Source organism: Seriola aureovittata, chromosome 14 (genome assembly GCF_021018895.1).
Source record: "Seriola aureovittata isolate HTS-2021-v1 ecotype China chromosome 14, ASM2101889v1, whole genome shotgun sequence".
NCBI classification, from domain to species: Eukaryota; Metazoa; Chordata; class Actinopteri; order Carangiformes; family Carangidae; genus Seriola; species Seriola aureovittata.
The window spans coordinates 1,485,884-1,511,434 of NC_079377.1; the positions used below are offsets into that span (position 1 = coordinate 1,485,884).

Genomic DNA, 25,551 nt, shown 5'->3' on the forward strand with positions numbered 1-25,551 from the left:
TTCAGTCGTCCATCTTCACCTCCAAAAATAATCTATCTATATCTATATACACTCATAGGTGTTAAAGGTCCCATATAGTATAAAGGTAGATGTCCATGTGTTGTTTGATTATAAAGCAGGTCTAGGTTTTATATTAATACTGTGAAAGTATCAAAGCGCTCAGTCCAAACATTTTGAAACTGAGCCTTAAAACCAGTCGTCAGGACTTCACAACAAAGCAATCATCACCCTCAGACACACCCCAAGCCCCACCCACCTGGACCCACCATTCAACCTTGCAGCATTTGATTTCTCTGAGTGTTAACCTGAAATCTACTATATTTTTATTGGATCACTCAGAAAACCAGTCAGCCAACCAGAAGAGAGGCTCTGACCTGAAGTTAATGGAGCTCCAGAGAGAAGCCTGAAAGAGGAGATGTAAAGCTACATTGAGCTGGTTTCTGGTTCTTAAAACCACAAATATATCTTCTAATGGATCAACACTTCAAAGAGGAAAATATGGAGCTTTAATATCTACTCACATGCTTCACTCACCCACATACTTGAACTTCTTCTCTCCATCACCGCTGATTGGAATGTGAATTTTGGGAGACCTGACTACCACACAGAGGGGTGGCCTTAAGTTTGATTTGGTGTTATGACCTGAGTTATGGCTTAGACTTGAGACAGATTGGGTGATTTCTGTGACAAGTAACTGCCAACACACAAACCAGCTTTCATGGGGAGGGGCTAAAAACACTGACATAAGTGTTGCAGGAGGAAAGAGAACAGAGCACAGTGCAGGTTCCTAGCAAAATGTATAGTAATAGTGATAACCAGAATGACACTCAGTAGAGTTCACACCTCCACCAAGGACAAACAATCCTACACATTAAAGACAGTGATAAAAGATAAATGATTCCTGAACTTGCTTGATCTTAACAATATCTTTGTCACATACGTATATTTACAGACCTAAGCTGGTCTCCTTGTTCACTAAGTCCAGTTTCTCCAGTTCAACACCTAGCTGAGCACCAGTAAACCTCAGTCTGTCAGAGACCAGGGTCTGGACTGAAGGTTGTTACAGTGGCTGACACACAGTCTGTTGTAGAGAGTGTGTGAGCTCAGTCCTCTTTGTGCAGCAGGATGTGCCGTCAGTGTTTTTGTTGAGGCGGACATTTTTAGAAGATAGAGACAAAACAATGTGTACAACGTCATCAGCTTCACCCTCACACACACACGTACAAAACAACAAGGCATCAACACACACACACACACACACACACACACACACACACACACACACACACACACACACACACAGACACACACACACACACATCCCACCCTACTTCTGAAGAGGCTGGGCAGAATATCACTAATATAGAATACTAATACTAATACTAGTAATGTCTCGCTGGACATTCACTGGACTGATGTATCATGGCTGCTGCTGGGATCTGAGACAGGAAGACACACAGAACCAAACACGAATGTGCGTACAATCACATTGTGATGCGTTTCCTGCTGCGCTCTGTTCCACGTTACCTTGTGTGGTCTCTATATTTAGCTTGGTCCAGGGGAAACCAAGCGACACAGGCAGGAAAACTAAGTTTGGAAAGAATTGGAGGAAGTCTAGTGGCCGTTCAGACAAACATCTCAAACACTGGGATCAGTGCTGAACAGGCAGCAGTGCTGTGTGTGGCTGAGACACACAGAGACAGAGTGCGACATACTCTGATCCAGCTCTGAGGACCGGACCGTTATGCAGGGTTTAGTAGCAGTCTTGTGGATCCAGCTGGACTCGGGTTTTCATGCGTATTGGAACAGACAAAAGGGGGATCTGTACATGAGTAGAAGGTGGATCCATGTGGTCTGCTGGTAGCTCTCAGCAGATTGGAAGGTAAGGTGCCTTAAATGTTTGAATGTTGACTATCTTCTGACATCAGCTGTGATGTGATTTTAATGTGTGTGAGCAGATTGTGACCGTTCTGTTTTGGTCTGGATCGACTCTGGGGTTGGGGTTGTGGTTTTTCTCAGGACTTACTGTTGATTACAGTCGTATGTGTTTGATAGTCTTTTGTTGTTAACACCACATGATAGACATTTAACGCTTCCAACACAGACCTGTGACGCTTTGTGAGACAACACAGCCTATAATTAGAGGACTGATATGAATGTTATGAATACACTGATTACAGGTTGTGTCATTTCTAATTCCACCTGCGTCCTGTGCTGTAGATCCTGTGCTGTGCTTGTCTACATTTAACATGAGTGTAGTATAGTCAGTGTGTTCCAGTTGAGGAGGAGAAGTCACTTGATTGGACAATTTATTCACTGTCAGACACTGTTGACTCTTTCTACTAGAGACCAGTGTCATGACCTGTTCCTTTTACCTCTTTTAATCTGTCACCTTGACAGAACTCCGCCTATTGACCCACACTTTAAACAGTCTCTGATTGCCTTTTATTTATTCTTCAAACAAAATAACAAAAGATTTTCTAGTCAAACGTGAGGTCAAAGACTGTACTGATTCCACATGCTTCAGTTCGCCAAAATTTCATTACAAATCATAAGTAAGAAGGATCATCAGCATGATAAATGATCAGATCTGTGAAAATATAATCTGCAATAAATACAAAAAATGGCTCTTGCTTTGACCCTTTTTATTGTTTCAACTGCTGGTGTCTCTCATTTCCCTCAGACCTGCTCAGAGATCGTGTTGTGTGCAGATCCTCCACCACACAACTTTCAGGCTCAATTAAAACAAAGTCTTCTGAGTACAATGTGGTGTTAGGTTTAATGCAAGCAATTCAAATGTGCAGTGAAGCAGTTTAGTCGGAGGAGTAAACTGAATTGTCCCTGTTTGCCTGCCTGATCCACCAGCTGTGTGTCCACCTATCATCAAACGCACATACACACCACTGTGTTGACGAGTTTCTCATCTTGGCTGGTTCTCTCTTCTCAGTGGTCACAATCAGAAATACACAACATATCCCTGAAAGAGACCCACTATCATAGTGGGTAACATATCATAGATATAAATGATTTAGTGACGTCTTTGATAAAAACAAGCACAACACTCTCATTAAAACACACCTGTTGGATTAAAAATATTTCCCACCATCTCTCAGCCAGTCTAAATATTTAGTACCCAGCTCAGATGGTGAAGCAGTGAGATGTGATGACGTTTGAGAAAGCACACGACTGTATAATAATACAGTATACTTGAATATTAAGATCATAGTTATTATTTGTTACAGACACATTTTTTTTCCTTCTGTCTCTCTGAGACTGAGCAAACAGCTGAAGCAGAGAAACATACAGGTCAGTATGTGAACTATAGGGTTTGTGAACAGTTGATAAGACATCAGCTGTTCGTACAGAATCGCTGGTGTCTCTCTCTCTCCTGTTGAAGGCTGTGGAGCTGCTGTGAGTCAACACTGGTTGTTTGCTGTAGAATAATAACCTGAGCTCTCTAGAGATTCGGTGCTGTGCACAAATCTCTTGCGTTTGGTGTCTTCTCATGTTGCCGAGTGTGTGATTTCTGTCGGCTTCTCTTTAGGTCTGATGCAGACTGTAAATCACACAGTAGATGCACAAGGGAAGAAAGAGCTGAACAGCCGAGCAAGACAAACTTGGTGCTGTTTGAAAATGTCGTGTCCCTAGCTGCTTCTTAGACAGAGCAGTCACACTGACATACACACAAACCACTCTCTAGTTATAGTAATATTAGTTCATTACACAGTTTTACACCTTTTATTGTCTGGTAAATAAACACAAACCCTCTTGATTTGGTTTGGATGTGCAGACTGTGGTTGTCTCTACATGCACATGAGTTAGAAAACAGAAAACTGCTTTCATGTTTCAAACATGTTGCAGCTGCAGACAAAGAGAAATAATATGAACTTTATTGGTCTGTAAACAAACATGGTTATACTTATATTAATTAGATACCACACACCTAAATGATGCTGTAATTAGAAACCACATATGAATCTGTATTCAGAAAAATATTAAACTAAGTTACACGCTTATTAGAAATCAAATAGATCCTGATACACAGAAGAGCACAGTCTAATTAGAAATCAAATACAGAGTCATATCAGATCCAGAATAAACTACAGCCAGGCTCTGCTGTAATAGACATTTAATGCTTCCAACACAGACAACACAGGCTGTAATGAGAAGACTGTGATGTCATATTATATCACACATAGTCTTGATATTAGAGCTCAGAGGAAAGTACATGTTTTTAGTCTTTGCTACCGAGTCATTTATTTCTCATTTGAAGATACTGAACCATAAACAAAGGTCACGTTTGGACACTCCTCCACCCAGACCTCGTAGTCTGCATATTGTCCAGAGGTGGAGCTTGTAGGTAGTGATAGTTTCCTCTCCCATATGTCACTAACGTTAGGCTTCAGAAGCCGCCAGGACACTGCACCTTTATTTTCTCTCTGTTAGACTCTGACTCTGTTAAATTCATATTCTATTCACAAACAAATGTCAAGTTACGTAACTTGTAAAACACAAATAAATGCAGAGTGATGTGTTTGTGTATCTGTGCATTTAATTTACAACTAATATATCATCATTTATCAACTTGGAATTTTTGTTTTCTAACATGTAAGTAGTTCAGTTCCCCCTATCACTAACCAGAAAATGCTTGTGTCGCCTAACCCTTGCCACAAAGTCCAGTCTGGATGTGAACCCAGTGTGAGACCCCTCCCCCGACCTGCCTCATGTTGACTCCACAGCTGACTGTGGCACTTCATTCATCCATTCAAAAAATATGTCTCCATCTTCATCATGAAAAATATGGACATGATCAATAGATTCAATTTCATGTAACTGGACACAAACTGTTGTGAGACTGCGTTGTTAGGCAACGAGTTATATACAGTTAAATAAGGAGAGATCACATGAGTTTTGAGGAGAACCACAGAAAGGTTATATGTTGTAATGTGCCACCACTGTGTATCTCTAACTTCTCCTGTGTGTGTCACCTGTGTCATTTAGACAAGAAAATCTCCTAGTGGGTTTTTAAAGGTATAATGTGTAAGATCGTGCTACTTGCTCCACCTCCATAGGGGGGCAGCATTTCACCTCTTTGCCCCTGTTCAGTTAATCATGTTGATGTTTTCCCCATGTTCCTTATAATTTATTATTTATATGTGCATTTATTGTTAATAGTTAAAGTTGTTGACAGCACTGAAACAAATGATGAGTACTTGTAATACAAACAGTATGTTTTTATGTACCTATAAAAATATGAAGCAAGGGGATACTGCATGACACATGGGTGTCAGTCTACAGCAGCATGAGGAAGAGATGATGACATCATCACAAAGGCAGAATCAGAAAATAATGTTTATTGCCAGGTAGGTTTTAACTTACAAGATATTTGGCTTGGTGTTTGGTGCAGTATCCAATAAACTTTTATTAACAGGAAATAACAATAAAAAGGTAAAAAACTGCAACAGTTAAAATGATAAACATATTGAAAAAATAAAACGATAAAAAAAACTATGTACACAGGATGTGCAAAAGATCACACTACTCACACAGCTCATCACTGCTACACTGACTCACACAGCATCTAGTGCCATAAAGTGGTATTACAACAAGGCCTGGCTAGTGGGTTAGCATGCTCATTTCAGTAGATATCTCTGAACTACAATAGATGGAGGTCTTGGTCATGACATCATCACTGTGGCTCCTTCACATACTACTGATGGTGTTAGTTCATTTTTTGAACATTTTAAACAAAGTTCTGGCCAGATCTTACACATTCCACCGTTAACCTAACATGCTGTTGACACCTGCTTGGTGCGTTCAAGCTCCTCTGGAGATGAATTGTAATGTCATTTATCTAACACCACCCAGTCAGCAGTTCTTAACACTGCCTCTACAGCCTGTATTCAGACAACTTATTCTACTGTGTGATTCATTACAGATGATTCAAGCAGTATTTTTGTGGTTGTAACATATATAACCTGGCTTTTCTTACTCCTGGATAGTTGTAGTTTAGTTGTAGTTTAAATTGCACAGTTAAAAGTGAGCTGCCTCATTGTAACCCTCTGTCACACTGACACATCACCATTAAAGCAGATGTCAGTATGTTGATGTCATAGAGGCTGTGGTTAAGTCTTTACGTCTGGGTTTTACAGGTTCACATGTGGACAAACCTCGGTGCCTCCACTGGAGTTACATGCATTCATAACAAGCAGCAGCACAACCAACACATGCTCTCATTAACATAATAATTTCATTGGTCGTCACCTGAGAAGCTGCACGGAACAGACTGACTGTAATCTGACTCTGCCCCCATGAATTTATGAAACTGTCCCATTTATTCATAAATCCAGTCACCTGGCTGCAGAACCACTGCAGGAAGGTTTCATCCTGATGTGCTGCAAAGAAAACTAGACTCAATGCAGATTTCCATCCACTACCATCAAATATCAGGAGTAGGTTTGTTGAGATAAGCACTGATTGTGTCAGGTCATCAGTCACCAGAAGAAATGGCAGATTTAATAGTTTGCTCAATACTGACAACGTTTGTTACAGACTTGTGTTGGTCAGGTCTTCATGTTGCTCTCAGATCAGTCTGATGTCAGTCAGACTATTTGACAAAAGACTGACTCATTTTAAACCAAAGAAACTAACTAACTCAGGTGTAAAACCAATGTTACCATGGTAACAATCAATGACACCTGTGCTGACCAACAACAACAAAAAACCAGGAAATCATGACTCATACTTTGTGGTTTTCTAACATTCTTATGGAGAGAGTGAAGAGAAAAGAAAGAGTTTTTAAACAGGTAAAATGTCCTTGTAACTCTTTAACTCTTTCTAAGAGACAAACATGTTCTGCTGGAGTAAATGGAGCTGAACCGTTGGATGTGGTTCCTTGGTCAGCCATTTTTTTAATTTTGAAAAAAGTTTGAATTTACCCCGGCTAAGGATAGTCAAGAACTAAACTGCTTTGTGCAACAGATGAATTTAGACTGTATCGGAAGTCTGAGTGTTTGTCATATATAAGCCACAGTCAAAGTCTGAGTGAGTGAGTGAGTGAGTGAGTGAGTGAGTGAGTGAGTGAGTGAGTGAGTGAGTGAGTGACACCATTGGTTGGCTAAGTGTTGTTTTTTTCTCGTTGGCTTTCGCTCTTTGAAAGTGATTTGGTGCAAATATTTTCTATGACATCATCACGGGGCATCAACAGAAGGTCCACAACAGTTTTCATCTCCAGAACCCTTTCCTGACTTGGCCTGTTTGTATTTTTCAGCTGCCATTTCATTTCAAGTGGCTCTGACTGTTCTGACATTGTGTTGTTACACAGCTGGAGCTGCGGGAGACTAGATTATTAAATATAACAACTGTTGAGCGAGGAGCTGTACAGATGATGATTACAGTCAGATTAAAAGCTGCTTAGATACAATCGTGAATCAAACAGCTTGTAATATAAACCTGCTGTAAGTTCTGAGAGGAACATGACCATTCAACATTAAAAACATGGGCTTAGAAAAGGACCAGGCATCAACTTCCTCATTCTTCATTGTCATTCACTTGGTGGTGAATAAGATTCACTCCTAGCCTGGCAGGATGAATGTCAGTATGACAGCTCGTTATGCTGACCCCAAGTGGCCAAAACGAAGTTACTGCAGCTTTAAATTTTTGTCTTTTAACTTACAGGTGACAGGAAGATGGATAGTATGATATGCAACATCCTGTGTGCAGTGTCTTTAATGTTAATGTATGGTCAGGATTTGTTGAAAACAAATGTAAAAATGTAGAAAAAAAGATTTGAACCTCCTGTCACTTAAATGTGTGGACTGACTTCTAACACATTAATTAACAGTAATCCAAGTTTTTAATGTTTTCTGCTGCAATGATGATCACACATGTTAATTTTACTGATAAAAGATAAACTGCATGTAATTGAATCATGAAAAGAAAATTATGATTTTGTCATCAGTTTTACTTTAATCAACAATTCTTAATCATTTAATTTGTATCGCTCCTTTGTCAAGATATACGTGTGTGTGTGTGTGTGTGTGTGTGTGTGTGGGTCACATGGCAGGACTGGCAGGACTGCTGCTGCTCCAGGCTGCTGTGTTTACCAACAAAAGGAGGAGGAGGAGGTCATAGCGTAGTATCCGCTCCACCATGGGAGTCTCGCAGCCTGACAGCCTGTAGGAGCCTGCGGCGCTCAGCAGCAGCTCCAGTCTCACTGAGAGGACGGAGCTCTAATCTGGATGGTAGCTGACACTGTGTAAAACGGTAAGACCTGACTGTGTGTGTAGTTTGTGTCTCTGTGACAGATTTAACAGCTGGAACGGTACAGTTTAATCTTTCAGCTCTGGCTTGTGTAATTAGGGTTAGTGTGTGTGTGTGTGTGTGTGTGTGTGTGTCTATGTGTCTCTGACTGTTAAACTGTTGTGAACGACATTAAGCAGACCTTACTGTGAAGCAGGGCTTTTAACAACAGTGTGATGAATGTGTGTGCAGGTGTATGTCTTTGCATTTGTATTATATTTTCTGTCTCGTTGTGCATGTGAGAGCGTGTGTGTGTGTGTGCGTGTGTGTGTGTGTGTGCGTGTGTGTGCATCTGTGAGCGGCGTGTGTCACTGGACTGTGCAATAAGCACAAAGTGACGCATCCACAAACCAGAGGCAGAGACACAGTGACCCATTGTGGAGGCAGAAAAGCACAAGTCATGCTAAAGGGCACAGCTGACTGTAACATGCAGAGCCGAGCTGTGAAATCAAGAGGAGGGAAAACATAAGAATGTGTTGGTGTGTGCGTCCCGTAGCAATTCGACATATAATGCATTAATGTTTGACACACCGCGAGAGCAGCGTGATGTCCACAGAGTCGAGGAAAGAGAGGAGACGTTAAAGGTTCAGAATGGCCTGTTTGTTGTTCGTGATGCACATCGACGTCACAGGAACAGGCAGCGTTAACTGTCCTCACTGTCACTGTTCTGTTATCAGGGCTGTTGTTTTAACATTTGACTGAAGCATGTAGATCACACTGACGGCGGAGGCCCCCGGTGTTGCGTCCCTGTCGAGCACGGTTCAGATCAGACACAGAACATGGAGTCAGCTGTGATTTAAACGTTAGGTAGGAAGAAGCGATCACTGCTGCTGAGCTGTGTTGTGAAGTTATGAAACACTGTCTGGCTTGGGGGGTGGTTTCTCTGTGAGAGTTTCCTCCCACACATGAACGGCGTGCAGCGTTTGGAGACTGTAAACTGCCCTCAGGTGTGACTGTGAGTGTGAATATGTTTGTGTTAGTCTTGTGATAGACCGGCGACCTTCTTCTGGTGCTGCTGACATGAGGAGTAATGTAGACCTGGCTGCAAACAGATTGTGTGAGCGTGCAGCATGTGGCTACTACAGCCTGTCATACAGAGGACGTCCTGGATCAGTCACAGCGTCTGTCTCCCCAGAAGGAAACAGGCAGACAGGTCTAATTCACTAGTTGGGAGTGGACATCCCTCTGATGGTCATTATGTGCCTGCTGTACTGTAAGTATATATTTGAATCCATTATACTTCTACTTCTTATTCTTCTTATTCCTCTACCCAGACGAATTATATATCAAAACATGCTGCTTGATCAAGAATGGTAGCGTTTCCTTAGCAATTTGAGTAACCATGGCGATGTAAATGGTGAAAAAATTTCCCATAAAAAATAGATAGGGAGTGGTGAGAATGACCAAACCCATCTCTCCTTGGAGCCACACTGCTTTGTCCTATTTTAACGTAGAAACATGGTTGAAACTTTCAACGGGTCACAAGACTTGAGACTGTATTTGGGTTAAATCTGTTTTGATCGCTATTATGGTTGCCACAAGCTGTTCACCAGTTTTCCAGTCATGGAAAAAGTAAAAGGTCCTCTGACTTTCAAATGGTAGGCTAGTTTATGGTATTTTCAACATGCTGCTATTGGTTTTGTTTGGCAATGCTGTGAACGCACCCTGAAGTCACATCACATGCTGCAGGTTGGATGAGCCGATTCAACTTTGAATCATGCATTTAGCTAAAGTTCAGTCTAGATTTGCCAGTAGGGGAAAATTGTAGCTTAGCTGCCAAGCAACCGCTATGTGACAAAATTCTGGTGATTAATTCGTCATAATTTAATTTTTAATTAAGCTTGTAAGAGATGATTTCATTGATAAGTTTAACCAAGTATAGACTGCACTTCAGATCAGACTTCCACAGATAGGAACATATCGGTGTGTGGTGTTATTCCTGTCTGTCATATGAGCTAGATCATCACTGAACATGTCTTGGAGAAGTCCTGGAAAATGATCTCTAGAAAAGAGCGGGAACCCTGAACCTGTGCATAGAACATATAAAATGGCAGAAGAAGAAGTCAGATGCAGCCGACATCTCTGTTCCTGTGCTGACTTTTTGTTTTCTCCTGTTCGACTGTGATGAAAATCCAGTACAGTGATCTACAGTGCATGTGTGGAAGGTGTCAACAACCACACAGGTCGTCTTTTTGAAATAGTGCCTCGACTGTCAAGGTTACCATGGATATCCATCCACCACAACCACCTCCTGACATGGACTTTGTCTCTCTTTATACTAGCAGAGCACACTGAACCCTCGGCTGTAGCAGATTTCACCCAGCTCTCTCTCTCTGCCGAGGTGCAGCTGTGATCTGACTGTAGCCATGTCTGTACTTTAGTTCTTGTGACTGTGACAAATTCATTTATAATGTGTATAACAGTAACTTGGTTTTGTGTGTGTGTGTGTGTGTGTGTGTCTGACTGAGCACTGCTTTGAAGCTTCTGTATGTCTGCTAACATACTGTACTTGTCATACCTGCGAGATGCAATGATGTGTCTTGCCGATGCTTTCTCTGCCAGTTGGTCACATCCATGGTCTCATGTATTCAACCACAGCTGCAGGAACCACCCAGAGTCGCTTCATCTCTGCTCGTATCTGCAGTGTTTCCCTAAACTGACAAACTATTAAAAAAATAAAACTTAAAAACAAAAGTAGTTCAGAACAAAGACTGACACCGTGATCCTTCTGGGACTCCGCAGTGGTTGGTGGTGGAAAGTACATTTACTCAGCAACTTTGAAGTATTAGTACTTTGACTCTACTACATTTAATAACCAAATACTTTACCTTTATTTGAAGGCTTCGATAACTTTACAAATGAATTGAAGTGTTTTTACATTGTTGTGTTGCTCTGAGGATCAAAGGATGTGAGTACTGCCTCCACCACAGTGTGAATACATAAAGGAATCTTTCATCCGTGTGTGATTGTGCAACAGAAACTGTTTTATTTGCTGAGAGGTTCAACAAGTTGCCCTGGAAACTACGTCAGCACCAGTCCTGTTGCTTTCTATTTTGCCATATTTTTTTCAGGTTGTCCGTCCTTCCCATTCTCGTGCACACAATATCTCAGCATAGGGGGCCCGCAAATGGCCGAAGAAAAAAAAAATCGAAATGTTTAACTTTTACTATTTACTTGTACTATTATATTTATTATTTATATTACATAAGCCCACACAACAACAAAACTACATACCGAAGCCTATTAAATAATGGAGAGGCCCTTATTTTCTGGGTTCCTTAATCTGTCAAAAGAAATGTAACACCTGTGAGATTCATCAAGAGGTGTAAGCATCAGCCCAGATGTTACTGACTATGAGTAAATGAAGATGGCACACAGCATAAATGAGCACTTTTATTTTCGCCTAACAAAAATGACAGCCCAAAGCCTCTAATATACCATACTACAACATCTGAACATTACATGTCTCAAAATTGATATTGATATAGTGATGCAGAGCAAAACTACAGAGATTTAATAGAGGCATTTGTAGGTGAAATCTCCAAAGTTTCCACCCAAACCCTAAATGAAAAGTTCTAAACACACACATAATAATAAAATTCAAACATATCTGATATATAAAATACATATAGACTCGTTGTGAATAGAGCTGTTTCACTGAGTTTAGTAAATCTGTGTCAGTACTAGATTCACCAACCAAATGGAGACAAAGACATGTAATCACGTAATCACTTGGGTAGGGACACTGTGCAGACCTTCCCCCTCGGCAGACATGAACACAGGCGGCTGGATCGACTCAATATGAAAACGAGACACTAGTGGATTGTCAGCACCAGACAAAACTTGCCCATGTGTGCTGTAGAACACATTATGCAGCTGCATTATGCAAATTGCATTTGCAGTTAATATTTTTTGTTTGTGCAATAATTTTTAATGTCTTCATTCCTTTCTTTAATATCTTATATTGTGCAATGCCTTATTTATGTAGTATTTATAATTTAATTTCTGTCACTTGTTTCTAATACGGTTTTTATTTTGTGGGTTATAAACAAAATCTCGCAGACAAAGCTGTGCAGTTTCTGTGTGATTGGTAGTGAAATTGACTGCGATACAAGGGGCACCAGCTAAAATCTTGCCTAGGGCACCGAATTGGTCAGGGTCGGCACTACAGCAACGCCTTGAAGGAACTTATTCAAATTTGGCACAAATATTCCCTTGGAGTCAAAGATGAACTGATTAGAATTTAGTGGTCAAAGGTCAAGGTCAGTATGACGTCACAAAACGTGGTTTTAGCCATAACTCAAGACTTCACACAGCATTATGACAAAATTTCACACAAATGGTTCATATTTTATATGACTCTGGATGAACAGGGATGTCATCTGAAACTACTCTGTGTGGCGGAGGGATACAACCACAAGGAGGTGATTCTTGTTGTCTTTTGTTTTTTAAAGCTGCACTAATCAATTTATATATTTTCGCAATGCTTCAGTTGAATGTGAAAGAGGTTCTAATGATGAACCCACAGAGAATTACCACCAACTTCACAGCTCCCCTATATTTAGCATCTCTCAGCTCATTGTGTTGGTTACAGACAAGGTTAGAAACTAGCTGGTGAATGCTTTAAATGTGTTTCTTAGTTGAGAAACTAGAGATGAAAGTTTTTCAGATCTTGTACAGAAGATCTTTAATGTGTGGTACTTTAACGGAAGCCACTGGGCCTGGTTCATTTAGGAAACATGACATGATGTCACCTTTCAGTTCTGATCCAGTTCATGTTCACACTGTGAAGTTATACATACTGACAGGCAGCTCGTTGATTGGACAGTTTTGGTGATGTCATCCTGCATCATCAGTCTGCTCTTAGATCTGTATGTTTCTGTTTGCTGGTGTCACACAGAGCTTAATGTTGTCAGACTGCAGAGCAACACTTTTTAAAGGAGCTTTAATTTTTGCTATTGCTACATAGCTAACAGCTGTTAGCATTAGCAGCTATTTACTTACCAGTCTAGAAGAAATGTTGTGAGTTCAGCATCAAACTTCATTCAAACTTCCACAGCTGTCTCCAGAGGTGGAGAGAAACAGCAAACTCTGGTCTGATTGTACTGTCTTGTCACTTTTCCGATACTGAGCCGCTGCCGCCTCCAGTCTGTCCTGAAGTTGCTTAGAGGACGTATTATAACCTCCTGTCTTGTAAACACAACAATGGCTGCAGCTGTTGTCAAGACCGGTCAGTAAACAGCTGTGAATGCTAATGCTAGCTATGTAGCAATAGCAAAACTTATAAATAGCTCTACATTTTTACACCTGCTAATTTTCATGTGTGTTACCATGGTGAACAAATGATTTTCACACCATTTATCCATGTTATGCATCACCATGCTGAAATAATGGCTGTTTTACAGCGGCTACCAGAGGATTTAAGGCACCACCCAGTGCATGTGTCCGCTGTCTAGTGCTGCTGCTGGTTCTGGTGAAGCTGGTTCATTTGAACATTTGAAGGATTTTTAATGAACAAATCAATTCAGATTCCAACGGAAAATCAATGAATTTGCAACAACAAATTGAGCTGTAGCATCTGATCATTCTGCAAAGGAATGATGTCACAGAAAGAATCAAATCATGAACCAACAGCTTAAGTTCTTCAAACTCACAGCATATAGACATAAAACTTATACTCACATTGTTTTTTCTGTCTGTGACTCTATAGTGGTCCACAGTAATTCATTAGTATGTGAAATGGCAGTGGCTGATGGAGGAGGAGAAATGAATGTGAACTAGTTCATTTTAATCTTTGTGCACTGAACTTTGAGGTAGCATTGAATAGTCCCACTGAGCCACATCACATTACCATACTGGATCTCTGCTGCTGACAGTGGAGGAATTCAAACTCTGCACTTAAGTGAAGGTAGTTTTTCAATGAGTGTTTTATGTTATTTGACCCTCTACTGAAATACTGAAGGCCTGAAACATTGTATCGTTTTACTCCACTACATTTATCTGACAGATAGTTACTGGTCATTGATTAAGATTTTGGTTAATAAAATACAGCTCACTGATTAAAGGCTAAAGCCTGTCTGGCCATGGACTCATGTCTATAATTAGATGACCTCTCTGAGAGCCTGGACAGCCCTTCATGACCATCAGCCTGGATTCTTATCTTTGGTTATTATTTATAATGTTAAATGTTGTTAAAAATGTCAAATCAGACACACAGACAGATCTTTGTTGTTAGTATCACTATGGGATTGTTGTGGTTACGAGTATCTCTGCATGTGTTCAAATGTCACTGTGGATTATTGAGACATGATTGTCATGGGTAAAAATATCATCACCCAGCCTATAATATCCAACCTGCAGATACAAACAGCATCGTTTCAGATAAACATGCTGAGTCATGGGTATAAATATCCTGTTGTTGATAGAAACATCACCGACATGAGTAGAAGGGTCATGACACTTTTCTCAGTGAGGCGCAACCTCTCGACTCTGTTGAATTGAACTACGAATGTGATCAGCTAAAGTCTTGAAGAAATTTTGAACATGCCTGCTGCTTGGTTCATATCGATCAGCTGTCAGATGCTGCTGGGTATTTGTGCAAACAGATGTGAGGGAGCACTGGATCGTAGCCAGATGTGATGGCGGCATTCATGTAGGAGCATCTGAAGCACTGCTGGTGATGCTACTGTATGTGTTTGTGTGTGTTGGTAGAAACTAGTTAAACTGTGTACCACAGAGCCTCCAGTTAGCTACTATGACCTGTTTGGCAACGAGTCTCCACATGGACGTCTTAATTGGATTATACACAGCTCAAAAAACTTAAAGGAACACTTAACCTCCTAGGACCTGGCGTCCACATATGTGGACCTCACATTTTGGGTTCTCTAGACCACAATACTAACTTTTTCTCAACAAGGGCCTGGTGACCACATATGAGGATATTATACTGCCACTCAGTAATCGAAATTTAAAACTAATGTCCTCATATGTGGACATCATTTTTCTCATGTCCCAATCAGCCTATATAGCAAAGAATAGAGCTCGGATCTTAGGAGGTTAAATCACACATCGGATCTTGATGAAAAAATTATTCAAGTTGAAAATCTTTAACAGATCTCTAACAGTCAATGGAAACCAAAATTATCAAACCATTGAGGGCTGGATTCACAATCACACCGAAAATCAAAGTAAATATTGAAATCACAGGCTGATCCAATTTGTGTGAATTTCATCCAGTTTAGTCAGAAACATGCACACCAGTATCCTGCTGGAGGTCATGTTGTAGGGCTCTGGCAGTGCTCCTCCTGTCCATCAACCCAGCAGCAGGACCGGTACCTGCTCCTTTGTGTGAGGAGGACACAAAGGAGCAGGTACCGGTCCTGCTGCTGGGTTGATGCCCTTCTACGGCCCTGTCCAGATCTCCTCGTGTAACGGCCGGTCTCCTGGTATCTCCTCCATTATCTTGAGACTGTGCTGGGAGACGCAGCAAACCTTCTTGACACCGCAGGTATGGATGTGCCATCCTGGAGGAGCTGGAATACCTGTGCAACCTGATTGGGCTGCAGGTACCGCCTCATGCTACCAGAAGTGACAAGGACACTAGCAAAACACAAACCTAGAGAATCAGTCATGAAGGATCAGGAGAGAGCAACTGTCTGTGGACACCACATGTAGAACCATTCCCTTTTTGGGGGTTGTCTTGCTTTTGCCTCCATTGCACCTGTTGTCACTTTCATTTGCACCAAAGCAGCTGAAACTGATTCACAATCACTTGTTCTTCCTAAATGGACACATTGATATCCCTGAAGTTTAACTGACTTGGTGTTAAACTGTGATGATTTAGTGTTCTCTTCATTTTTTTAAACAGTGTATATATGGGCCATAAGCAGCAACAGACATGTAAACATGTCCATGCAGACACACAATGTGGTGTGAGTGTTTCTACTGTTCATGTTTTGGACTGTTTCCAGACCTCAAGCATCATGTTATATCTTAAACCCACCAGGTGGAGGACTGTGTAAGATCATAGCATCTCATGTTCACCGATGAAGATTACATTTAGATTGATCTATATAAAAAAGGATACATGCTTTATTATTTCATTTTCTTAACTCTAGTGTGGTTAGTCCTCTTGTTTTATTCCTGTCTCATTTAACAATGTCTTGCTGTGACTGATGAATCTCTCTCTCTCTCCTGCTCCAAAGAAAATCCTGAATGGTCCAGAACAGGAAAAGGAAGTGTTGACCTCTGACCTTCCTCCAGCTTCAACCTCCACCATGGGATCGTCCACACTGGGAAAGGCAGCGTCTCTAGATGCTCTCTTAGATGAATGCATTCAAGCATTTGGTGAGTACCATGAATGCACAGCCTTCATCAGTGTCAGTGAACATGGTCTCATCTAAAACCTGATAGAAAACACAGGTTTATTACAGCTCTGGTTTTATTTTCATTGTTCACTTTGGTTCTGTTCTTTGGTTCTACTGGTTCTTTATATATATATATATACATACATATGTTCAGTATATATGTATATGTGTATATTGAATAAGCAGCTCCATCACTTAAAGTGGGTCAAACACAAGAAGCAGAACCAAACAGATTTTAAATGGACCTCCAGTGTAGTCAGACTTCCTCAGAAGAGGAAATGAAGGTTAGCAAATGTTGTATATCATATAATATCAGACCTATAATTTATGATAAGTAAGTCATGAAATAACATGATCAGGAACACAGAGCCTGTCACAGTTGAACAGTGCAGACATTTTGTGACTTACGTCTCTCCACAGACGACCGTGGGGAGCTGCAGGGAAACCTGCTTCCTCGCAGCGTCCTGCTGATGCACCGCTGGTACGTCACATCCTCAGAACTGGCGGGAAAACTACTGATGATATATCCCAGAATACTGCAGGAACAACACAGTGCTAGAACAATGTAGTGAAATTCTGCAGCTGGATGAAGACTTGATGTGACGCCTTAAAGGAAATCCAGCCTAAATCTTTAATGTTAATGGAGTTCAATCAGACCTTCACTGTCTGACCCTCAGCCTCTCCTCCTGTATGTTCATGTGCACTGAGCTGTATTGATCCTGTCCTGATGAATGTCCTCGGAGCTGCTCAGTAAATGGTTATTGCCTGCCAGCTTCACAAAGAGAGAATTTAGAATTTAATTCCAGTGTGAACAGGAAGCTGGAGAGAAGGTCATTACAGTGATCTGTCCTAGTCTGTTTGACAGATAGACATAAACTGATCCTCCGACACTGTTGTTAAGGTTGGCATCAAAAATGACACATTTTTAATTTAATTTGTAGTTTATGGGAGAACTAACAAAGTTAAACTTTATAATATTGCCTCTTTATTTCAGCACATCACTTCTGATTTGCATCTATTCAAAGATACAGCTACTGCTGTATGAATAAGAGACATGAGACACTGAAACCTCACCAACACTTTGAATTGACAGTGAAACATTTCCATAGAGTGTAGAACCAAGGATACAGTGGCAAACATACAAATTAATAAATAATGTAATGACAAGAATCTATTAAAACAGAAACAAACAGAAATTCAAAGGTCAGAGATTAGGAATCTAAAATGGCCAAGAGGAACCAACAAATTCATTAAATGCCTTGTAGTGAGCTCAGGTGCAAAGAAGCCAAAAGATGATCTTCCAAGTTCAGTATGAACTGGAGGGACAGGGAGCATCAGCCGGTCATTAGTCCTGGTCTAATGTGGCCCAGTGGATGAAACTAGCCTGGATATAAGATATGAGGCTGTTTTTCAGTAAGGGCTTTACACATCACGCCTCAGAGAGAGAGAGGGGACCATCCTTGTTATACACAATGCAATGATGAGTATTATAAACACCAGCAGTAATGAACCTGACAGCATGTGGAAGACAGAGTCAGAGTTGCACTTGAACCCTGTATAAGATGTCACCATCATCTAAAACTCAGAAAAGTTGCCTGTTTTTCTGCAGTGCAACGGCAAGCAGGATTTATTCCTTAAGAAAAAGTCTTTTGCTTTAATTTTCTCACCAGGTTTGGTACATGATTCTTAAAGGATAACTTCCCATCAATCCAGATATATATATATATATATATATATATATATATATATATATATATATATATATATATATATATGTACAGCATGACTCTCTTAATAATGGTGCCACTTTAAGTATTGATGATGAGATTATTTGAAATCAATACTTCTGGCTCTGGAGAAAAGCATAAATTGAGATTTGTCTGCATAAGGAATAAAGGCAAAGTGTGAGAGAAAACATCCTCCTTCATTAACTTTGCCAAAGCTTCACTGACAAATACAAAGTGCTCTGGTTTCTTTCCTCAGTATAAGGACTTTAGGTTAAACTGCAGATGGTCAACAGCTTCAGACATGACCCCACACACCTGTCTGAACTGGGGCGGCGGTGTCCAAAGGTTTTGGACAAATGGTTGGACGTACTATGAAAAGTTCTGTCTGAGATAACTTCCTCTGTGCTTAAGGATCAGTCTGGAGAACTGATGTCAGAACCATATCAGAGACAGACCAACGCTCAGGCTGCTCATAAGTTTAAGTCGGCTACAGCGTCAGCTGAGATGATGGTGAGTGCTGTGGAGAGGACAGCCTCCTGTTGGTCACACACAGCAGAATTTAAAACGAATTAATTCTTGCCTTAACGTATTGATTGACAGTCATATATGTCAGATGTTGTAAACAGACCTTAACTTAACTCCACATACCGCGACTGCAAAGGTGACAACTGCCAAAGAACCAGACTGAAGATTTGTTATTTAATGAGGTAAGATCCTTCAGATACACTCATTCATCCCAACACATTAAGACTCTTCACAGTGGCTAACTTAACCTCATTTAACCTGTTTAGCCTGTTACTAACACTGTGTTTAAGGACAACACTGACCTACAGGGAGGAGACACACCACAATACAGGGACAATACACGGCTCACTATGTCTCTCTTCAGAGTCAGGACGTTTGCTGCAGAAGTGTACATGTGAGTGTGTGTGTTCAGGTACTGGATAGTGACGTTCCCTGCAGAGTTTAACCTGGACCTGGGTCTGATCCAGATCACACAGGAGTTCAGAGACGTGGCTGCTCAGCTAGGCTGTGAGGAGCATTTCAAGCTCATAGACATCTCCACAATGTAAGACATCAAACATCGAAAGTTTAACATTAGTCCTGATCCTGCTGCTTCAGCTTTTAGTCTATTAGCTACAAACAGTTTAGAATTTATATAATGTGTCACCATCCGTCTCTGGCTGCATTGTGCTGACTGTTTATTCATTGTTCTTCCTGTAGTCCGTCATATGACTGGATGAGGAAGCTGACCCAGAGGAAGAAGCAGGCTAAAAAAGGCAAGGCCTCACTGTTGTTTGACCACCTGGAGCCCATGGAGCTGGCAGAACACCTCACCTTCCTGGAGTTCAAGTTTATCCGCAGGATATCGGTATATATATTAACATACATAACATAACTCTTGTACAGTTGTCCAATCAGGGGTCGATCATTCCTCCTCTTGGCCCATCCACCAGTTTGGTCAGACTGAAATATTTGGTTTAATGGATTTTGACGACATTTTCATGACAATCAGTCTCATACATTCATGAGTTTCAGAGGATGAATCTGGTGAAACTCTGGTGAACTTTTTCACTTTTCCTCTAGAGCAGTGGCAGTAGAAAACATGAGGAGCTTCTTTGCTCGTTGTATTTGGCTGAACACCAAGAAAAAGTTTTAACAAAACAAGAACAGGACCGAGGATGAAACATAAATGGTCTGATCTGGTGCTCTGTATGCATAGATCCTGAAAGACCTACACAGACGATCACGGACCCTCACAGAGACACACAACACAAGAAATCGGCAAATTTCCCTGAAATTTACATCAAGTCTTCCCACAGGATGAGTCATTTCCATCTTGCAAATTGCATTTTCCCCAAGCACCATTGTCAAAATATCAACTTTTATAAAAGCTAACAGAGCCATGACATCTAAAAAGCTCCCAATTAAATATCCTTTTATATACCATTACCATCAGAAACATTACTAAGGAAAGTGTAAAGGTCAGTATGAATCCTGTACTATCTTGCTGTTATTAGCAGGCTTCAGGGACCATATAAGTCCCTCCACATTAGAGTGAAACATGACCTCTGACCTTTCCTTTTGCCCCCAGTTCACTGATTACCAGAGCTATGTGATCCATGGCTACTTGGTGGACAACCCGACTCTGGAGCGCTCCATCGCCTTGTTCAATGGAGTCTCTCAATGGGTCCAGCTCATGGTGCTCAGCAAGCTCACCCCTCAGACCCGGGCAGAGGTCATCACCAAATACATCCATGTGGCTCAGGTAAGACGGGGAGGGGCATTTCCACCTTCAATGTCCTCAAAACTTGTGGTAAAGAGCAAATGAATTGTATTCATATAGCTCTGTTCTAAACAGACTTTTTCAAGTCTTTCAGTACTTTCTCATTCATCTATTCACACTGATGCCTATCAGAAGCAACTCAGGGTTCAGTGTCTTGCTCAAGAACTCTTGGAAATGTAGACCAGAGGAAGTCCTACAGATCCATCTTGAACCCCCTAATAAGCCAAACACAGTCTGTCTAAAATGCACCTTGCACATGACTCTGTTCATCCAGACAAATGCAAAAATAAAATCTTGAAGACTCCTCAGGACATAACCCACTCATGGGGCTTTCAAACAGAGGGTGACAAAGGCACCACGGCTCTCTGAAACACATTATTTCCAATGGCTTGCATAGCGCCACAAAGGTTAGATGCTGCACAAATGCTGCACGCCTGATGGCAAGCACAGCAGTCAAAGTTCAGCTAGGTTCAACTGGTGAAGAACACCTGCATGGCCGATAGAAATGTGTTATCCAGCCAGACACTGGAACTTGTCGCCGTGGAAACGGAGCTCCTTCACAAGCCTAAATTCCCCAGGCTGCTCTCTGTACCTGAGGATGCACCCACAGCCTCATCTTCCTGCTCGAAGTTTGGAAAACTGTCTGAAAGCCATGAAGGGCTTAAACTCATGAGAAGAAATGTATAATTCATTCAGATTTATATCAGATCATAAACCTGCAAGACGGCAAAATGATGGTGAGTGAGGTAACCTTTTCTCTACCTAGAAACAAGAAAAAAAAGACAAATCTGATTGGATAAATCTGTTTTGATGGTTTTAGCCTCACTCTGAAGCTACTATAGCCCATTAGTGAAAGTAGCTCACCTCATTTATTTATTTATTTTTGGAAAAATGGTGACTACACAAATGCACTGCATTTATAAAAAATCATTTTTACTCAATTTTACTTTGATTTCAAACTTCCTCCTCTCTTCTCTGAAGATGGAATTGTAAATTGTATCAAATAGATACGCTTGAGTTATCAGTCCATTAGAATGTGTGGTTGTTGCAGGTAACTGTGTTGGGTCCAACTCTTTATGAGGGCCAAAGAGCTTCTTCATTCCTCCTGCATCAGTCCTTTCCAGTCATCCTGTCTCCAGCAGTGACTGTCTGCAGACAGGATGAAAGCCTTCAACACACTGCTGTCAGCTGTATGAGCGTGCTACTCAGAGAATTATGGGTTGGTTGTTAACACTGTTAATCTCAATATCCAGTCTGACGCTGCCGCTACAAAGACTATGAGTGTTGTAATATAAACTTTGATAGTTCAGTGTTTGGGAGTAGCATTGGTACATGTAGCGACTTCACCACTGTAACTACATTTCTGTTCATGTGCTGAAGTTTTCATTTTCTAAATGAATCCCAGCAGCTTTCGTTCAACCTTCGTCATCCAGGAACTGCCCACACACTCTGGCCACATGAGGCCGGGCGTTATCCTGCACCAGGACGAACCCACTGCATCAGCGTCAGGTCTGACAGTCACTCTGAGGATTTCTTCCCGGTACCTAACAGCAGTCAGGGTACCGCTGGCTCTGACATGGAGGTCTGTGCGACCCTCCAAGGATCTGCCTTCCCAGACCATCACTGACCCGTCGCCAAACATGTCATACTGGATGATGTTACAGTCAGCATAACGTTCACCACGGCGTCTCCAGACTCTTTCACGCCTGTCACATGTGCTCAGTGTGAACCTGCTCTCATCTGTGAAGAGAACAGGGCGCCAGTGGTGAACCTGCCAGTTCTGGTGTTTTCTGGTGAATGCTAATCAAGCTGCAGGGTGCTGGGCTGTGAGCACAGGTCCCACTAGAGGATGCGGGGCCCTCATGCCGCCCTCATGGAGTCTGTTTCTGACAGTTTGGTCAGAAACATGAACACCAGTATCCTGCTGGAGGTCATGTTGTAGGGCTCTGACAGTGCTCCTCCTGTTCCTCCTCGCACAAAGGAGCAGGTACCGGTCCTGCTGCTGGGTTGATGCCCTTCTACGGCCCTGTCCAGATCTCCTCGTGTAACGGCCGGTCTCCTCGTATCTCCTCCATGCTCTTGAGACTGTGCTGGGAGACACAGCAAACCTTCTTGACACCGCAGGTATGGATGTGCCATCCTGGAGGAGCTGGAATACCTGTGCAACGTGATTGGGCTGCAGGTACCGCCTCATGCTACCAGAAGTGACAAGGACACTAGCAAAACACAAACCTAGAGTCAGTCATGAAGGATCAGGAGAGAGCAACTGTCTGTGGACACCACATGTAAAACCATTCCCTTTTTTGGGGTTGTCTTGCTTTTGCCTCCATTGCACCTGTTGTCACTTTCATTTGCACCAAAGCAGCTGAAACTGATTCACAATCACTTGTTCTTCCTAAATGGACACATTGATATCCCTGAAGTTTAACTGACTTGGTGTTAAACTGTGATGATTTAGTGTTCCCTTCATTTTTTTAAACAGTGTATATGTGTCACTACAGACTCCACAACATTGTCATTTTGTCATTACAGCTTTCTTTGATAGTTTTCTCATGCTCTGTCATATTTTGTATTTTCTGTCTCATATTTGTGACTAAACACACATTACTTAGCGTGCACGCTTCCGCACACAACGTGGGTTGTATTTGTGTTGTTCCTCTCTCTCCCTTCTGCTCCTGGTGTCACCCCTCCTCCGGTGGAGCAAGTTAGGTTCCACTCATAATCAGCAGAAGTATAAGTGCAGTGCAGTGGAGAGAGGGAGCCTAGCCTGCGCTGTGTGTGGCTGTTACTTGCTGTATGAAGGAGGATGTTATCTTATTTAATTTACCTGTTTCTTTTTGATTTTGACCAAAATTTACAAAAACAAAAAATGGTTAAAAAAAAAAAAAAAAAAAAAAGTAATATGTTAACAGATGTAATGATGTTTGGTGGACTGCCCTCCACAATAAAATAAAATGTGGATGACAAGTCATGATCTTGTTCTCACCTACCTGTCTGGGACTTGGCTCAAGAAAAGATGAAATATGTTTGATCAGATCAGTGAAGAAGAAGAAAACCTGCCTCTGTGTCTCCACAGAAACTCCTGCAGCTGCAGAACTTCAACACTCTGATGGCGGTGGTGGGGGGGCTGAGCCACAGCGCTATCTCTCGACTGAAGGAGACTCACTCTTATCTGGCTCCAGAAGTTGTGAAGGTGAGACAACAGCAGCCGTTAAAGCACTTCAATGCCCGTGAATTCTTTCGGCCACAGTTTGATATGATGACAGTAAAGGTCCTTGGTGCTTGAATGTCTTTACCTGTTTGGACCATCATATTGAGCCCAGTCCTTCTCCCCTGCTTCAGATCTGGAGTGAGATGACAGAGCTGGTGTCCTCCAGCAACAACTACTCCTGCTACAGAAAGGCCTTCAGCGACTGCCGGGGCTTTAAGATCCCCATTCTGGGTGTGCACCTGAAGGACCTGATCGCGGTGCACGTGGTCTTTCCTGACTGGGTTGAGGACAGTAACAAGGTGAACCTGGTCAAGATGAACCAGCTCTACATGACCTTCAATGAGCTGGTGTCGTTGCAGAGTGCAGCAGCTCAAGTGGAGCCCAACATGGACCTCATCTACCTGCTAACAGTGAGTGGTCACCTGGTAGAAGGAAATGTTGGTCTAAACTAGCCTTTCTCAGGACAGAAACCCAGTGGATGTGTCGTGTGTGTGTGGCGGCTGCGGAATGTCTTGGTTTTGATTTTGGCGCCCATGTTAACAGCTTAGAGTGGACACACTGGCTGCGTCGCATGATCTACAGATTAGGTCTCGCCTGTTTTTCACATGTGATGTGTCTCCACCAGAAGTAGACAGAGATAACATAGTAATATCATACCAGCAACATCACATAAAACTGACTCCTTCCACTATAGTTTCTATCTACACTGATTCTAGATATGACACAGACATGAAAAATCTAAATATCACATTTTTAATCATTGTAGCAGCTTCATGTGGAGACAGTGACATTTTCTGTCAAAAATAAATCAGAAATTGGGCGTCATGTGACGTAGTGGTCTAAGCAGGCGCCCCATACGCAGAGGCTAAGGTCCTCGCTGCAGTCGGCCCCGGTTCGAATCCCGCATCAGACAGCCCTTTGCTGCATGTCATTCCCCCTCTCTCTGCCTCCCCATTTCCTGTCTCTCTCTACTATCCTGTACAATAAAAGCCCCAAAAAATACTACTTTAAAAATAAATCAAAAATAATTTCTAATGAAAAGAAATCCAACATTGGAGTAGCCTGTAAAGTCTATGTAGAAAGACAGCTGCAGCAGCAGAGATGCAACCAGTGTGAACACACATGTGCTTCTCTGCAGCAGGTCAGCGACGTCAGCCGCCACGCTCATCCACTGCAGGCAGTGTGTTCCCTGCGTTAGGAACCAGAGGTTCAGGAGGTTTTTACCAGCAGCTGTCAGACAAACACAACACTCACACATGATCATAGAGAATATGATGTACTTGACAGGCAACCAATTGCACATACTGTTACCATGACCAAGTGACAGATTATAACTCTTAAGAAAAAAAACATTTGAAACTCTATAACGTTATATACCATTTTTCAAGAGTTTTGGTCACCTTTCAGGCATCGTTTTTACCTGGGACTCTCCCATTGAACCCATAAACATTTTTCATTTTGGACGGAAACATGTTTCAGGTCCATTTTTAAGCTTTCAAACATTCCCATTCCCATGTGAGAAAGTAAACCAGAACAGATACAGTATATGGATGATCTAAATGTTGCCTGAACTGATGAAATTACTTGCAGCTAAAGACCACTGACCTTTATTCACCAGTCACTTAGTGAGATATTTTAAGGTCAGACTATGTTACAAGA

General features: G+C 41.7%; 1 protein-coding gene across 4 annotated transcripts in view; it reads left to right on the forward strand.

Annotated features, from left to right (window-relative positions):
- The first annotated feature begins 1,663 nt into the window (after nt 1-1,663).
- rasgrp3 (RAS guanyl releasing protein 3 (calcium and DAG-regulated)) overlaps nt 1,664-25,551 on the forward strand; it is a 38,505-nt gene continuing 14,617 nt past the window's right edge. The window contains exons 1-11 of one of the 4 annotated variants that reach the window (XM_056396178.1): nt 1,666-1,882; nt 8,066-8,265; nt 9,282-9,514; nt 16,506-16,647; nt 17,088-17,190; nt 19,039-19,101; nt 19,332-19,463; nt 19,619-19,766; nt 20,490-20,663; nt 23,758-23,874; nt 24,024-24,302. In XM_056396178.1, coding sequence (XP_056252153.1) covers nt 16,578-16,647; nt 17,088-17,190; nt 19,039-19,101; nt 19,332-19,463; nt 19,619-19,766; nt 20,490-20,663; nt 23,758-23,874; nt 24,024-24,302 — 1,086 coding nt within the window. In that variant the 5' untranslated portion in view covers nt 1,666-1,882; nt 8,066-8,265; nt 9,282-9,514; nt 16,506-16,577. Of the gene's footprint in view, nt 1,883-8,065; nt 8,266-9,281; nt 9,515-16,505; nt 16,648-17,087; nt 17,191-19,038; nt 19,102-19,331; nt 19,464-19,618; nt 19,767-20,489; nt 20,664-23,757; nt 23,875-24,023; nt 24,303-25,551 lie in introns of all 4 variants that reach the window. The other 3 variants (XM_056396180.1, XM_056396177.1, XM_056396179.1) reach the window with 3 other exon arrangements.